Source organism: Podarcis tiliguerta (genome assembly GCF_965153285.1).
Source record: "Podarcis tiliguerta genome assembly, chromosome: 2".
In the NCBI taxonomy this organism is placed as follows: Eukaryota; Metazoa; Chordata; class Lepidosauria; order Squamata; family Lacertidae; genus Podarcis; species Podarcis tiliguerta.
The window spans coordinates 101,227,142-101,245,270 of NC_139535.1; the positions used below are offsets into that span (position 1 = coordinate 101,227,142).

Genomic DNA, 18,129 nt, shown 5'->3' on the forward strand with positions numbered 1-18,129 from the left:
TGCCATTCAAATCTGTGTATAGTACTACAATTGTTCAGATTTGTTTTATTGGGTTTCTTAATTGTTTTTGTATTGTTTATGTTACGCCAACTGCACAGGGAAATTTCTAATGCAGATAGGAATATAATAATACTGGTAAATATCACTCTAATACAAATTCCTATGCGCCAGTATTTTACATGGATCATGATCCCCCATAGGTTCTAAAGCATGTGTGGAAAGAGAGCTTTTCACGTTATGCAGAGAAAATAGGCATCCCTGATAGATAGTATGATAGACTAGAAGTCAGCCCCTGAGACATTTTGCTGTTCAACAACCATCACTAGTTGGGTCAACACTAACATCTCTTGCTGCATTTCTTGCCTTCCCTATCATTCCCCCATCCCCAGCTCAAGTACAGCCTCAAACAGTTAGCTTTACTCTGATGCAAGTCTTGACAGCTCAATATCTCCATAAGAACGCAAGAAAAAGCCCTACTGGATCAACCCAAAAGTCAATATAGCCCAGCATCCTCATTCCCAAAGTAGCCAACCAGGTGTCTTATGAGAGGCCTGCAAGCAGGACATGAGCACAATAGCCCTCTCCCACTTTTGCTCCCAAGCAATAGTACTTCTGAATCTAGAGGTTCCATATCCAGCCATCGGGATTAGGAGCCACTTCCATATCCAGCCATCGGGACTGTAGATTCATCCTCCATGAGGCTGAAGGAACTGGGTATGTTTAGCCTGGAAAAGAGGAGTCTGAGAGGAGATAGGATAGCCATCTTCAAATATCTCAAGGGCTGTCACATGGAAGAGGGAACAAGCTCGTTGTCTCCTACTCTGAAGGGTAGGATTCGGAACCAATGGCTTCAAGTTACAAGAAAGGAGATTCCAACTGAACATCAGGAAAAACTTTCTGGCAGTAAGAGCTGTTTGATGGTGGAATGGTTTCCTTCTGGAAGTTGTGGACTCTCCTTCCTTGGAGGTTTTTAAGCAGAGGTTAGATGGCCACCTGTCATGAATGCTTTAGTTGAGATTCTTGCATGTCAGGTGGCAGGACTAGATTCACCTTCGAATCCCTTCCATGCCAACTCTACAATTCTACAAACATGTAAAATCTTTTAACGGCTTCTAAGACTGTGGCCAAGGGACGCGGGTGGCGCTGTGGGTTAAACCACAGAGCCTAGGACTTGCCGATCAGAAGGTTGGCGGTTCAAATCCCCGCGACGGGATGAGCTCCCGTTACTCGGTCCCTGCTCCTGCCAACTTAGCAGTTTGAAAGCACCTCAAAGTGCAAGTAGATAAATAGGTACCGCTCCGACGGGAAAGTAAATGGCGTTTCTGTGCTCTGCTCTGGTTCGCCAGAAGCGGCTTAGTCATGCTGGCCACATGACCCGGAAGCTGTAGGCCGGCTCCCTTGGCCAATAAAGCGAGATGAGCACCGCAACCCCAGAGTCGGCCACGACTGGGCCTAATGGTCAGGGGTCCCTTCACCTTTACCTTTAAGACTGTGGCCACCACCACATGGTGTGACAGTGAATTCCATAGTTTGTGTTGTGTGATTAAGGTCTATGGGCCCCCAGTTTTGCTGGGAAGCCTTTTCATTATGGGAGAGATAGACAGACAGACAACACACACACACACACACACAGAGAGAGAGAGAGAGAGAGAGATGTTCTGGTATGAAGATGCAGGGCTTGGAAAGAATTGCTGTGTGTGTGTGTGTGTGTGTGTGTGTTGTTTATCAAAATATATTGCAATTTCCAGTGGCTAGTTTAGCAAAACATTTATTGCACAGACAAGTGGCGGGCAGGCCTGTGCTTTGTAGCTCTTTGTAGCTGATCCTCCTGACTGTTTGGAAGCCTGTACATCCCTCCTGTGCTGAGTTAGTTCCCATTCCTCAAGCTTCAGGGTTGTGACTTGCTTACCTAGACTTAAGGGCTTCATTGTTTCCTAACCCTTTCAAAGCTGCTTGTTAGAAAAGTAAATGACAGAGACTGCAGACATTTTAAAGAAATACCACCCCTTCATCAAAAGTTGGTTTGGACAGAACAAATTACAACAAACTCCTCATTATTTGTCACTATTGTAAATCTCCCCAATTCTGTATTTGTTCCCTCCTCCTTTTCCCCGAATAATTTTGTAGTGACCCCTGCTCCTCTTGACCTGCAGTCCGGCTGTAATTATGGTCAACAAATCATGCCTACTAGTGGCTCAGGGTAAAGACCGCCGGTCACAAAATACCTCCAGTTAATTGGTGGGATTTGGATGAATATAACTGTGTTTAATTGTTTTGTTTTTTATTTTAATTCTGCTTTTCTACACAAGTATGCAAAGCCGCTTGCAAAAAGATAAATACATCACAGCCATCACATAGGATTAAAACAATTAAAATGTGTCAATAAAACACACATGCACACATTAAAAACAGCTCAGTTTAAACAATGATAGAAGCTTAAAACACAAGAGCAGCAGATTAAAGGCTATCAAACTTGCTAAGCTGACCTGAACAACGTTCAGTAAATGTCTAAGACTACACAAGGAGAGAATGTGACAGATCTGTAATGGTAGCGAGTTCTACAATCCTGATGCCACCACACTAAAGGCCCAGCCTCGTGTATCCATCTGCCAAAATTCTCCAGGGGTAGCGCTACTTTTAGGTAGAATGAGGTGGCTGCCTCAGGTGGCAAGTTGTGGGGAAATGGAGCAGTGAAATGATGTGGGGGGAGGGTTATGGTGCTATACATTCTGCTCTGTCTCCTCACCCCTAAGCTAGCCTACTGTCCTCAGGTATGGTGAAGACAGCCAATACTGAAGTATGACACAACTGCTAATCCAGTTGGCATCCCTCTCTGGAAGGGCATCTTGTCCTTCACTTCAGGCAGCAAATTGTCTTGGACCAGTCCTGAATTTAACTATGGTTGGCCTTTGTCTCCAGTCGTAGAGAGTAGGCAGACACACTCAGCCCGCTCTGAGCCCAGCCTTGGCTGGGGAGGGCGGGGTATAAATAAAAAATATTATTATTATTATTATTAACAGCAGCACAGTCCTTTAAAATGGACTTAGAAATAGATATATCGTTCAACAAAATCAGAGTGATAAGTGAAAACCTGTCAGCACCAGATAGCAACCAGATGCGGAGAGGGATGTACATCCTTGTCAACAGCACAAATGAAAAGGCTACTTATAAGAGCAGACCCCTCCCCATATCTACATAGCCAAAATTACATTCCCAGCCATTTAGTTTTTTCTCAATATAGAACAGCCCTGCTACTGTTAAGTGCAGGTCAGCTTGCTTTCTCCCCCACAACAATATATGGAAGTACATACAAGTAGAGATTATTTTACGCTAGAGCAGGGGTCAGCAAACTTTTTCAGCAGGGGGCCGGTCCACTGTCCCTCAGACCTTGTGGGGGGCCGGACTATATTTTGGAGGGGGGAAATGAACAAATTCCTATGCCCCACAAATAACCCAGAGATGCATTTTAAATAAAAGCACACGTTCTACTCGTGTAAAAACACCAGGCAGGCCTCACAAATAACCTAGAGATGCATTTTAAATTAAAATAAACTTTCTACTCTTGTAAAAACACACTGATTCCGGACCATCTGCAGGCCGGATTTAGAAGGCGATTAGTCCGGATCCAGTCCATGGGCCTTAGTTTGCTTACCCTTGCTGAGGTTTCCCCAATGTTATTGCATTAGTGTTTGGAGGAGTGTTTTGCTCTATAGTGCAACCAAAATAAACTGGAACATTTGCAGAATAAAAAGGTACAGGGTTTCAGTGGGAAATTACAGGACATAACACTAATTGGAAATGAAGCAGTATGCCTGCCCAAAGCTTTTGCAGATGCAAACAGTATTAGAAATGGGGTTGTGTGTAACAGTTTCCTCCAATCTATCCCAGGTACTCTGCAAATGTGACTTACCCTGGAGTTTGTTTCCTTTTGATGAGAAATACCAATATTAATAGGGGTTTATAACAGCAGCTCCACTGAAGGGACTTATCCAGAGACATTAGGATTTGGAACTAAGCATTTGAAACGCACAATAAATGGGATAACTGAGAAGCTGGGTTAGGGGGGTTCTAGCGTTTATATTTTGTGATCCTTTATTATTTGGGACAAGAGATTCCACGGTTGTTGCGACTGAGCAATTTTCAACACAATGGACATTAACGCAAATCAATGGTGAAGCCTTCTCCTGTGCTCAGCTGACACACTCTGTTAGCCAAAGGAGATATAAAGCATACTATATCTGACCTTTTTATAACTGAGCTTGATAGTTTGCGGAGCCGGATGGCAAAGAACTGAGATGGGCTCATCAATCTTTAGGGTTCTATGTATATGAAGGTGGCATTCCTTTTCTAATTCTCTTTTAATGGCTCTGGGCTTGATACAGCACGGCTGCTGTTCTTCAGGCAGCAAAGACCTGAGAAAGAGCTTTCTTATGCCTTAGAGTTTATTTGTAAATTTATAAAAAAGCTTTATATATGGCTATATCATTTTTTTAAAAAATCATAGCAGTTTACAAGGATATCTATATACAATAAAAACTATGTTAAGATAATTATTTGACAGATAACAGAGGAAGATGGAAAGGAATTGCTGAAACATTTGACAGAAGTAGAATACAAAAAGGGAGGTGTGAGGAGGTCGGTGAAATAAGTGAATGAAAGACATTGAAAGTGTTTGAGTGTTTTAAATTGTTTTGTTTGGTTAGGTGTTTAGTGTTATGTATTGCTTTTTCTTTTTTTTCTTTTATTGTATTGTATTGGCTTTTATGTTTCTGTTTTTGTTTTTTTGGTTTTGCAATGTTTAAATTGTGCAAAAAGCAATAAATATTATTTTAAAAAAATAAATAAATAAAAGCTATGTGAACGTTTAAAATCAGAGATCATCAGCTAACCATTACAGAGGTTGGGTTTCTTATTGCTGTCAGATCAACCTCACCATCTCAGGGGGTGACTAGCAACGCTTCTGCAGATGATCTTGATTACTGAGCTGGAATACAAGGGCTCAGTGGTCCCTAAGGTAGTAAGGTAAAGGGACCCCTGACCATTAGGCCCAGTCATGACTGACTCTGGGGTTGCGGCGCTCATCTCGCTTTATTGGCCGAGGGAGCCGGCGTACAGCTTCCCGGTCATGTGGCCAGCATGACTAAGCCGCTTCTCGCAAACCAAAGCAGCGCACGGAAACGGCGTTTACCTTCCCGCCGGTGCGGTACCTATTTATCTACTTGCACTAGTGTGCTTTTGAACTGCTAGGTTGGCAGGAGCAGGGACCGAGCAACGGGAGTTCACCCCATCGCGGGGATTCGAACCGCCAACCTTCTGATTGGCAAGTCCTAGGCTGTGTGGTTTAACCCACGGCGCCACCCGCATCCCGGTCCCTAAGGTACCCTTGGTCTAATTTTTTAAGGGCTTCATACATTGATACAAGAATCCTAAACTTGTCTTGGTATTAGATGGGCAGCCAGTACAAATGTTTTAACAATGGTGTCACATGTTGTCCCATCAGCACTTTAGCTACCATATTCTGGACCAGCTAGAGCTTTCAGACCAGGTCGAAGGGCAGCCACACAAAATGCATTGCAGTAATCCAGTCTCAAGGATTACCAATACATGGTCTATAGTGGTCACGCTATCCCTGTCCAGGCACAATTGTAGCTGGTTAACCAGACAGACACCAGCCCAGACCTTTCATAGCCTTTCCTGATTCAAATGTTCTGGAGGAATTGGGCTGCCAGTCCTAAGAGTGTACTAATAACACCTTGCTCCAAAACTCCTAATGACTGCTCCCAACAGCTTCATATTGGTGTTAAATAGCACTGAAGAGAGAAAAGAATTTTGTGGAACCGAGTGGCAGGAGGCCAACAAGCACTCACCCAGTGCTACTCTGTGAACATGGCGCTGAAGGTAAGAACAGAGGTGCTGTAATACAGTGCCACCAATACTGATCCCACAGCGCCAGTTCAAGAGAATAGCCTCTGAATGGTCAAGCAGAAGGAACAGGGTGTCTTTCTCATGATAAAGGTCATCCACCAGGGCAATCCAGCACTGGGTCTGAACCCAGATTGGAGTATATCCAGAAGTCCATCCAAGAATACCTTCAGTTGCTCCACAACTGCTTTCTTCGTCATCGCTGTAGCGATCACACAGGGTCCCCGGACGTTTGACGGTCTATTGATCCCTGTGCCACCACTGTGATTGCTTCCCCGCTGCCACCAACCCGTTTCTCTCGGGTACACACGGAGTCCAGACAGTTGTTAAGATTAAACCAAATCAACAAGTTTATTTTATAAGCCTTAACAAGTTTATGGTTTCAGATCATTTTTCTTGTCATTTTCTTAATCTTAGTTTCTTTACCGGCTTATACCTTCCTAATAACTTCTTGCTGATTATCCCAGCTGTCTATCTGACTCCTCTTGACAGATTCTCTCACTCTCTCACATCAAACTATCCCAACCCACAGGCTTATCCTCCCTCTCTCTAACACCCCACTGACTCCTTAACAACACTAACTCTAACTCCTCCCCTTGGGTTCCCACTTGCCAATCACTTCACACTCATTTAACCCTTTCCTTATGACTCAGCATGATGTCACCTAGGAGGGCAAAAGCCACAATCACCTTGCCAAGAAATGGGTGCCCAGCAACAGAATGGTCCATAGTTGTTATAGTCCATTGGGCCCAGGGTGGGTGTACTAGCACCTCTTTAAGGTCAGCAGGCAACATATCATCACGCACAGTTGCATTTAGCACATCTGTGGCCCATTCTGTTGCTGGGGTTAGGGCCCTGATATCGAAAGAGAACATGTGCAAGCTATCTGGTGCCAGTTTGGGGAGTGGAAAGACTTCCGCGGACTTGTGGGGCTGAAAGGCTGTACAACAGCTTTTTTATTTCTTTAAATCTCTGAGTATCAGGCTAGTATAATCTGGCTGATTTTTTATTTTTTTTAAAGAAAAACCCATTAAAGGCAGCTGAGTTATAGCCTTCAAAAAATAAAGTAAAATGGACACATATTAAAGCAGAGGAACATAAAGCATGTCATTGGGCTTCTAGGATAGTCTATTAAGTCTCCAATACTAAAACGTCAGCAGTATTGATGTAAATGGCAGCCACCCAGAGCAGAATTAAATAACTTCATAGATGGCCTATTAAGCAGTGGTGTTATAGTCAGAAACAAAATGGTATTTCTAAATATCATTCAGACTTTATGGGCACTCTTGGATTACTGTACACAAGTATGTATTTGTCCAGAGCTTTTTGATCCCAAAACACCTGGAAACCAGCATAGGTACTTTTCAACTCGCAGCTTAAGATTGTATTGGCTTGAAGAAAGCCAACCCCTCTTGATTAAATTTACGTATTGTGTGTGTCAATGGATCCTATAAAGTGCACATTATATGCAGGGGGAACTATTTCTGTCTTTTGAGCCATCCCTTGTGCTTTATGCATGTGGTGTATATGCAAGATGTTCTGCTCATACATCTCAGAGGAAAGCCATTTAGTCAAATGTAGGGATGGGGAACTTGTGGTCTTCCAGATGTTTGTTGGACTACAGCTCTCATCACCTCTGATCTCTGGCCATGCTGACTGGGGCTCAATGGGATTTGGAGTTCAGTTCAGTAGGTCCCCCATTCTCTATGTAATGGGCCAGCCATTTAACTAAGCAGCTTCCAAGCCAGGTGATGAAAAGGATGTATGGTCTTTATTGCATATGCTTCTGCTGCTCATAAGCAAATGAGTACCCAGTTTTGAGTAAAGGTTGAAGATCCCAATGGCAACATGGAAGGATAAACAAAGAATCCAGTTAGGCACAAACAGGTGGGTGAGCAATAGTGGCTTGTCAGGGCCAAAAAGCATTAAAATAAAGTGAGACAGACCATTGGGCAATTATTGTCCACACTAATTGGAAGTAACTCACTCTCCAGGGTTTCAGACAGGAATATTTTCCCAGTCCTACTTGGAGATGCTACTAAATATGGGAACTTCTGCTTGCAAAGTAGGTGAACTGCCACTGATTTATGACCCTTCCAGGTAAAGTATGGCATATTAGATTCCTTTATATAAAATAAACATGTCGCCATGGCCAGAAGTGAGTTGGAAGTGAATCATGAAGAACATGAGGCTTAATAATTTCAGGGGACATGGTCACAGGATGTAACCTGAAGCTCCAAAATTGCACGCTGAGAATTGTTGACAAGGGATAAACCTTTAACAGCTCTCTTTTGATGATGCAAGTTTAGGGTCAAGGTGCAAATTCTAATCCGTGTTGCCTATTTCTTTATGTAAGCTATCCACCTGCTGAAATGCCCTTTCCTTCTACACAGCTATTAGAGATGCAAGAGCTTTCCCCTCTGTTTTACCTGGTTACTGTATGGGGGTTCTATGAAACTAAGACATTCTGCATATTCAAAATGGTTACAGTGGTACCTCGGGTTACATACGCTTCAGGTTACATACGCTTCAGGTTACAGACTCTGCTAACCCAGAAATAGTACCTCGGGTTAAGAACTTTGCTTCAGGATGAGAACAGAAATCGGGCAGCAGCAGCAGTGCAGCAGCAGCGGGAGGCCCCATTAGCTAAAGTGGTACTTCAGGTTAAGAACAGTTTCAGGTTAAGAATGGACCTCCGGAACGTATTAAGTACGTAAGCAGAGGTACCACTGTACTTTGGAATCTCAGGACATGCTCCTTAAGGAATGTATGTATGCTCCTCTCCTGTGCTGCTACAGTTCCTTCAGTTTACAACTGTTACAGACTTCTACAGATGAAATTATAATCTGCTTCTTTTGTCCAGAGAAATTATGAATGAATCACATCCAGGTAAATTTGTATAGGACTGCAGCTTCCAATCTCAAGCTGCAATACTTTGGGAAAGCTCTATAATGCTACTTGTGCAAGTGATGCAGGCCATTGTTTCTTTATTTCAGATTACATTTGACCATGTGTTAAGCAGTGTGTTTTGTCACTATTTTCCTAGAAAAAAGAGGTGCCAGAACTCAACATGAATGCTTGCCTCGTTCTCTTCGAATGGCAATGGCGCCCACTGGAGAGGGGACAAAACTGAGTTCTGGCTGAAAAAACCCAGGGTTTACATATTGGACACATTAATTCTATGCTCCGAGTGACTAATGCATATTAGAGACATGAAACTGTGCTCCTGCTTAAAGTGAGGGTCTCCAGAGTCACTTTTAAAAAAGAAAGAAGACTGAGCAGTTTGTAAACTACAGTAGGGGAAATCAGTCCATTTTTGTCTTGTACCTTTTTTGGTTATTGTTGAAAGTAGACTCTTAAGCTGCATAGACTGAGTGTTAAGCTGTGACTATTAAATACCTTTTTGTGGGGTGGGAAGAAAGGAAGGGACATATGCACACTGGCCTAAATGTACTTCCCATCCCTTACCAAAACAAATACACCTGATGCACACATTCTTGTAAACAGTCCCAAACCTCCTGAGGTTGTAAAATTGACTATTTTTGCCAGGTCCTTCAGACACCAGGAATGATCCGTTCACTGGCAATTGCTGGTTAACACTTGGTAAGATGAGAGTCTGTGTTACTCTGAGAAAGAGGAGGAGATTCTGACTCCCTTGGAGACTTAGGCTCCCTGCTTCCTCGGATTCCTGACCAGGTGCAGATGCTTGCTCATCACCTGGCAAGACCATAAAGATGACCATCTTACCACTTGGTTATCCGAACCCCACAGCGCTAAAGTTGTTGTTGTTGTTTAGCTGTTTAGTCATGTCCAACTCTTCGTGACCCCATGGACCAGAGCACGCCAGAAACCCCTGTCTTCCACTGCCTCCCGCATGCTCAGACTCATGCTGGTAGGTTTGAGAACACTATCCAACCATCTCGTCCTCTGTCGTCCCCTTCTCCTTGTGTCCTCCATCTTTCCCAACATCAGGGTCTTTTCCAGGGAGTCTTCTCTTCTCATGAGGTGGCCAAAGTATTGGAGCCTCAGCTTCACGATCTGTCCTTCCAGTGAGCACTCAGGGTTGATTTCCTTAAGAATGGAGAGGTTTGATCTTCTTGCAGTCCATGGGACTCTCAAGAGTTTCCTCCAGCACCATAATTCAAAAGCATCAGTTCTTCGGCGATCAGCCTTCTTTATGGTCCAGCTCTCACTTCCATACAACACTACTGGGAAAACATCACTACAGGGAAAGCGCTAAAGTTACCGCTTGGCTAAACGGCCGTCTGAATTCACCCTGGGGCGGGGCGCGGACACGGAAACGAATCATTCAAACAAGACTCGCTTTCCGGCTCATTAAGGGAAAGCGCATTTCAGGGATAGTGGGGGGTTTAGGAGGATCGCCTTGAGTGCAATAGCTTTCCCTTGGAATCACGAACCAGTCTTTTTTTTTCTGAAGGGGAAAAGGAAAAGAGTCGTTTAGTAAAGGTGGCCCGCGCTGTTTAATCGGGTGGCCCGCATCTGTTGGAAACGTTAAATCGAACTTCCTTTCCCCACTTTATTTCCCTCTTTTTCCCCCCAGGAAGAGGGAGGATCGCCTTTCGCTCGCTGTCCTTGGCCTCCTTCCTCCTCCTCCTTCCTCGCTCGCTCCCAGGCCGTGGGCTCTCTCGCTCGCTGTCCTCGGCTATACCGCCCACCTCATTAATAGGCGTCTCACCTGGCCAGCTCCCCCCTGCTACGCTCCCTTGACCCTGGAGGCTTTGACTGTGCCCAGCAGAGCGGAGCAGGGCGGGGTGGGCTGCCTGCAAAAGGGGGGGGGGCGCGGAGAATGAGAGAGAGAGAGAGAGAGAGAGAGAGAGAGATCCTCGCTCGGGAGATTCGCTGACACAAGCGAGGGGTCTCTAGAGCCCTGGAAAGGCAGTCGATGAACCCTGGGGCGGAAGGTGCAGCGCTTGCCCTCGGAAAGAAAGAGAGAGAGAGAAAGAAAGAAACGCACCTCCCCCGCTCGCTCGCCTTTCATCAGACGGCCAAAAACAACACCGCGGAAAAAAAGGCAACAAAACCGCACGTGGCTCCTGCTTGGAGCCGGGCTCGGGACCTGCCAAAAAACAGCCTCCCCCAGCTACCCACCCACCCACCCCCAGGCGCAGCCCCGGTTAGCAGCGCCCTGCTTGGAGATGCGATTGTAACTTGTGAAAGGGAAAGAGGCAGCAGCGCTCCAGCATGCAAAGCAAGGAGCTGCAGTGCATTAACGCGAAAGGGCAGCGGAGGGTTATTGAGTGGGTGACAGCTGCGACGCCAGAGCCGGGGAGAAAGGCAGAAAGAAAACTGCTCGCTTGGCAGAAAACGAATCTCTCTCTCTCTCTCTTTTGCAGCGGAGGCGCGCGGGTCTTGCTGCGCCCGAGTGGGGAGGGGGGCACTTAAGGACTGTCAGAGCGCCCGCGACCCGGAGAGAGAGAAAGGAGGGATCTAGAAACCGTCACATCGATCGGGGATTTAGATGGTCCGGGGGCACTTAGAAACTGTCAAACGTCCCAGAAATGAGAATGAAAGGGATGTGTGGAGAGAGAGAGAGAGAGAGAGAAAAAGAGAGAGAGGGAGAGAGAGAAACTCTCCCCGGATGAAAAGGAGAGCTTAACCTGTCCAAAGTGGGCAACTATAAGGAAGTGCCAGGCGAGGATCGGAACCACGGGCGAGTAGGAGGAGGAAAAGGAGAGAGGGTCGGCAGCAATGCCTCTCCTCTCAAGTCCCCGCGTTGCTTAAATGGCCATCTCTGAACCCGACGCGGCTCAGCAGCCCTTGCTCGACTCCCAAAGGCGCCCGAGCCGCCCCCTCCCCGCTGGCCGCTCCCAGCAGCCCCTCCCCTGCCAGATGCATTATTAAAACCACCTCGCAATTTGCCTCCCGGGGAAGGTAACCAGAAGGGGGGAAGGTGGCTGTGCAAAGGGGACTTTGTGTCTTTAAGGGGCTGTCAGATCCCTCTTCCCCACGCCCCACGCCCCCCGGGGCGCCCCCTCCCCTCCGGCTTTCAAAGAGAGCTGCCAGCGCTTAAAAGGTTTGACACACAGAGGCGAGCGAGGCTGGACTGCTCCGCGCTTACACGAGACGAGCGCGCAGAACTCCTCGCTCGCTTTTCCCCCTTTGGTGACAGCCCTTTTGCCAGGAGATCTTTTGTTGCCTCCGCAGCCAATCAAGGCTTTTTACGACACAGTTCAGTTGGGATATAAAAGGAGAGTCCTTTTTTTTTTTTCCTCTCCCCCCCCACCCCGGCCTTTCCTTTCCCCCAACCAGCAAGTCACCCACCATCTCCAACCCAAAGAACTTCTAGCCATCAGAAGAGCAGCAGCAGCAGCACCACCAACAACAACCAGCACCCAGCAGCTGCGGCTCGCCATCCCTCCCCATCCCCCCTGCACGGCCAAAGCAGGGCGATTTTTTTGTTTGTTTGCAAGAGAAAGGACCGGGGTTTGGTGCGGGCGGGGGGCGGGAGGGTGCACCGCGCAGCTCGCCCACCATGCGGGTGCCCAGGTCTCGTGTGCTCTTCTGCTGCCTGGTGCTGTCCTTGGAGTTCTGCGCGGGGGAGCCGGCGGAGCGAGGGGCGGATAAAGCGCCCACGGTGGGAGTCCCCTTGGTGACAGAGGCAGAGGACCAGGGCTGCCCGGTGTGTCTGTGGCGGAAGCACAGCAAGGAGATGAGGCTGGAGAGCATCAAGTCGCAGATCCTCAGCAAGCTGAGGCTCAAAGAGGCGCCCAACATCACCCGAGAGGTGGTCAACCAGTTGTTGCCCAAAGCGCCTCCGCTGCAGCAGATCTTGGACTTGCACGACTTCCAGGGGGACTCCTTCCAGCACGACGACTATCTGGAGGAAGACGAGTACCATGCCACCACCGAGACTGTCATCAGCATGGCACAAGAAAGTAAGTTCTTTGTTAAGGAGGCACGGCCGCGCTAAGGGGGTCTTTGGGTGCATGGGAAACGCAACTTTAGCGGTCTCTGGGGGTTTTTTTTGGGGGGGTGGGGTGGGGTGGGGGAGCCGAGCGAAGGAAGAAAGCAGGCTTCTCGCCTGGCCACCCCACATCGCCTCTGCTAGTCCCGGAGCTTATTGTTTATTTCAGCGAGGAATAAATCACTCTGAGAGAGCAGGCAGCGCTGCCATCCTCAGGGACCCCTGAGCCCAGATTGGTTGCTCTTCTCTATGTGGAGGGGGATGCGCGCTGACCAGGTGTTCAGGAGGCATCCTCAGCCTCCTCCTCCTCCACAGCGCTGGCAATATTTCTCAGACTCTCTCCACGAGCTGCTTTATTCCATGCTGAACAAGTCGAGAGCAATGGCCGGGAGGGGACTGACCTGAATGGTTGGTTGTTCGTGTGTTGGTGCACATTAAAAGGTATCATCTCCCTGCCCTCAAAGATACCTTCGGCTCTCTTTCCTCTATTTGCAAAAGAAAAAAGAAAAGGGGAAATGCAATGAGGTTATCGCCCCCCCCCCAAGCCCCACCGTCGCTTTTAAGTTGTGCAAAGTTCTTTGCCAACCGGCTGCGTCTGAAGAAGGAAAGGTCTGCTTTGTGTAGAGTGGCTCCATCGAGCCTTTTGCGTTTGGAGTATTATTGTGCAAACTCGTCTTAGCGGTGAGCTTTGTCGCTGTGCTCTTTGCGGATCTTCTGTGGATTTCCGAGCTGGGGCTTTGGAAAAGAAGGCGGTGGGGGTGTGCGCGCGCGCGCATAGGTTGGCGTTGCATGAAAAGTACTCCCCCCCCCCCTTGCCAAAGCCAAATAAACCTAGGAGAGGTCATGGAGAGGCTCTGGCCCCGAAGCGCTGCTGCCGAAGGTGTCATGATTCTGAAAGCGGTCTGCCGCTCCAGCTCTCTCGCAAGTAGAAAGGGGGAAACGGCATTTCTCAGCTCTGGAGAGAGTGTGGCTCCTTTTTCTCCCCCTGCCAAGTGAAGGCGTAATCCCTTTTGTGAGGTTGCCTTTCGCCAGCTGCAAACAGCTCGAGAAGTTTGCCCAGCCCGAGGCTTTGGAATATCCAGCTGCCTCCCTGAGCATGCACACACACTCCCTCCCCGTTCCCTTTCCAGGTCTGCCAAGATCCATGGCCCTTTGTACCTCTCTCATTTATTGTAGACTCACATGGATGGCATTCCCCCCCCCTTTTGTGCAAAAAAAAAACCCCAGTTAAAAATAAATGTTTCTTAGTGTTTTGGGAAAACAGAGTCGCCAGGGGGTGGTGACAGCTTGGGCCTAAGTGCTGTGCAATATTTCTTGCTGCTGTGTCCTCTTGCCAAGTTTATTTGTAAGTGGGCTGAATGTGAAAACCCAACAGCAATATTCAACCTCTGGGAACCTCTGGTGTTCCAGGCATATTTCAAAACTTGGGGCATCACCGACTTGGTGTTTGAAACCAACTCTGGAGTGAGTACTGCCAGATATATATATATATATTTTGTTCTGGGTATGCAGTTATTTGGAAAGAAGGCCTCTTATTTATTCACTTTGAAATATGCGCCCTCTCTAGAACATAATAAGTGTCATGGGTAGTGTGGCCTGTGGGTGGAAGGTAGAAAGAATGTCAAGCTTTCTGTTAAAATCTCTGTGTGACAGGAGCCACACCGTTCTCCTGGAGCAGTAGGGACATTTGCTCCCAGTGCCAACTGAACAGGGACACAAAATGGGCACAAGAGATCTTGTGCTATTCCTTCAGGTATTTTTAAACAAATGTTAAATTTTGTGGCTCCCCCGCCCTTGGAATAATTATACAGTGGTACCTCGGGTTACATACGCTTCAGGTTACAGACTTTGCTAACCCATAAATATTACCTTGGGTTAAGAACTTTGCTCCAGGATGAGAACAGAAATCGTGCTCTGGTGCGCAGCGGCGGCAGGAGGCCCCATTAGCTAAAGTGGTGCTTCAGGTTAAGAACAGTTTCAGGTTAAGTACGGACCTCCGGAACTGTGAGGCTCAGTGAGGGTGACGGCCCAGGACCATTTGCTAAGTGCCAGCAGCCTAACACAGTAAAGCACATTCAGCCATTGTATATAGCCACAGGTAGGGGACAGGGCCAAATCCTAAACATAAGGCTAGGCAGCTACTACTGATTGGATAGCAGCAGATATTTATTTGTACCACAGCTGACTTGCTGCGGTGCAGCAAACAGCAGGTGCATTCTATCTGAACAGTGAGTCCTTGGAACCTCAGAAGCAGTACCTTTTAGGGATAACAAAATCTAAGCTTCACTTACTCAGTCTTTTGAAAGTTGTGGGGTGCATGGGAGCCTGAAGAGAAGAGCAAGTATACACACAACTAGCTAGCTAGCTACAAGACATCATTATCCTGGAGTGTAATGCCCAACTATTCTTCATATGACAGGTGGTCCTATATGAAAACTCTACATACAACTGGCTCCACAACTGCTTAAAACTTGATTTAGCATAGCTCTCTTGTAACTAATTCAAACACACATGTCCATTTGTTAAGTGCAAGTCAAGCAATGATTCTCCTGTGTGAAGGAGTCATCACGGATCCCGAGGAACAGAACTTACAATTTCCTTATATTACATTGATTTTTTTTAAAAAAGATAACTACATGTGTGAACTATCAGCTCCTATCCAGCTAAAGCTTGATATCACAAAGCTCCATTGAAACCAATGGAACAAGTTAATTGCAAATTACTTAATTTTCTATTCCTTTCAGTGAAACTTGACCATGATGACTAACTTTTGCAGGATTGGAGCTATCAGCACTGATCAGTGACACACATCTTGAGTCCTACTCTGGTCCTCTCTAGTTCCAGTTTTCAATGAGTCTGCATGTCAGTGTAGAATGCAATGACAGCACCAAGGGAGAGCTGAGATTCTGAATGGTAACCGCATGACAATACTTTTCTGGATGCTAAATGTCATTGTAACTCAGCCAATTTTCCAGCACTCAGAATGCTAGTGGTGTTCACTGAATGCTAAATAGCAGCAACACCTGAATTAGAGCACACTGTACACCCATCTTATAAATTCTTATATAGATGTGAGGGTTTTTTGTCCCTTAAATTACAAGAACCAGAACAGACCTATTTGACTCCAGCCAGGAACCACATGGAATAATTACCTATACAGTATGCACAACCTCATCAACTTCTTGTTACATTTGTAATATGTTTGTTAGCATTTTAATATGCAAGCTGATTTATAATCCTTCCCTAATTAATAATTTTAATTCCAGAAAGGCAGATACATAAAAACAGGCTTTGATTATGGTAGGGAACTCATCTCAGAACTGTTAAATGTCTCTAAATCCATTGTCTGCACATGCCATAAATATTCATGGCTGGATCATCAGAACTAACTCTTAAATCCCAATTTTTGGTGAACTGAGAGCTGAGAGAAGTTGGAGTGTACCTGAGCTTAGAGGGTTAAACAGAAGAATTGTGGTTACTATTGATTAGTGTAATATTCTTTCCCTCTGACTTCCTTAACCCAAACGTATTTTACAACAACCAGCAGAAATATCGCAACAAAAATGACCCAGCACTAAATAAGCTGGTTTTAAGCTTCTGTAGCAATTTGTGCTGATTATATTAGCTCAATAAAGTTCAAAGAGACATGTAATGTTTCTTCTTCGAAATCAATATCTGTCAGAGGATAATCAGAATTACTTCACTGGCTATTAGCCAGATATTCAGGCTAAGGAATCATTAGTGAAATCACTATGAGGCAAAAGCTTAGGTAACCTGATGGTGAAGTGAGCAAGAATTGACAGGTAAGGAGTACTACCAAACATAATGAAGTACTTGCAATACACTTTGTCCATATTCATCACTAAATTTAGAGCAATGCCATCTCATGTCTGAAGTGTGGGAACGGCCTCATGTAAAGTAAGTAGTGCATCATCGACTCAACCATAGTTAGAGAGAGTTGTTCATGCAGTCTCCAACATAAATAGAGCTGCCAGTCCACCTTGAAAATTCCTCTGATTCCATCCTTGATCTCGTTTAGTTTCCCTACATATTTCTTAATGACGCTGAAAACTGGAATAGGATTTGAGGTAGTATTAGAAAGAAGGCCTGTTTGGTCCAACTTGATCTAACCCTAACCCTTGCAAAGGCATATGCAGTTCTTATTTTTTCTGGAGAAGTCTGGTAGGAGCAATATGTTTCCAAGAATGGAACTTCTGCCTCCATCATGGACAGAAAATGACTAGCTTCACATGCCTCCTTGTGGAAGGATGGGAAGAGCAAAGCAACTGTTTGCTGTGCTTGTTTGGTATAGTTTAGGATAAATCTTGGGTGTACAAGGTCTCATCACACAGTGGTGATACAGTGGGCTTGGTCCTTCTTTTCTGTGGGTGGAATTACCCGTCAAAGCTCAAGGGTGTAAATAAGTGTGGGGGGCTGTGAATATAGGAGTTTAACTATGCTGAATGCTTGGAATGATTTTTATGACTCTGTAATACTGGTTTTATTTGTTGCTTTGATGTAACCCGCCTTGGGATCATTTTGTGATGAAGGGTGGGATAGAAATGAAATAAATAACAATGAATAATAAATAACCCGCTTGCAATATTGTGAGGCGATGTTGACCCAAAGCAATCCTGATTAAAACCCTTAGCTGCCTGACTTTTAGGAGGAACATTCTACCACCACTACCACCACATCCTTGTTCATAGATATTACTCTATTCAATAGCAGGCTTCCGCAGCCTCGGCCCTCCAGATGTTTTGAGACTACAATTCCCATCATCTCTGACCACTGGTCCTGCTAGCTAGGGATCATGGGAGTTGTAGGCCAAAAAAACATCTGAAGGGCCGAGGTTGAGGAAGCCTGCTCTATTCTAACACTGACTTGCTTCCGCTCAGTGTCCAAAAGATCTTCCAGATAAGTTCGTTTTTTCCTTTCATAGATAGCTTTAAAAAAAGAGATGAAGAGAGATATGTCTTGTTTGAGTTGAATTGACTCTTCAGTATGGGGGGGGTATCTTATTCTTCAGGGTTTCATGTTCTACTGCTGAAGGCTTAGTACATAAGGGATCCCTTCACAAATAACATTAAAGCTATGCTTTTTTTTGTCATTATGGCCTCTGTGATTCCATCTCCCTGTTTTAGGACATGCCAATTTAGAAAAAGTTAGTCTGTTCCTTCCTTCCATCACCCTTGCTGTTGCTTGCAACTGGATCATAGATTCTTCTGAAGTATTGTGTGGCTTCTGGAGCGGTATCTCAATGGGGACAGTTTTGTCCTCTC

General features: G+C 45.9%; 1 protein-coding gene across 2 annotated transcripts in view; it reads left to right on the forward strand.

Moving 5' to 3' along the window:
- Positions 1-9,834: 9,834 nt before the first annotated feature.
- GDF11 (growth differentiation factor 11) overlaps positions 9,835-18,129 on the forward strand; it is a 36,557-nt gene continuing 28,262 nt past the window's right edge. For both annotated transcript variants that reach the window (XR_014508066.1, XM_083427823.1), the window contains exon 1: positions 9,835-12,818. Coding sequence is in view for 1 of the 2 variants with exons in the window: in XM_083427823.1 (XP_083283949.1) it covers positions 12,416-12,818 (403 nt within the window). In the remaining variant the exon portion in view is untranslated. The remainder of the gene's footprint in view (positions 12,819-18,129) is intronic.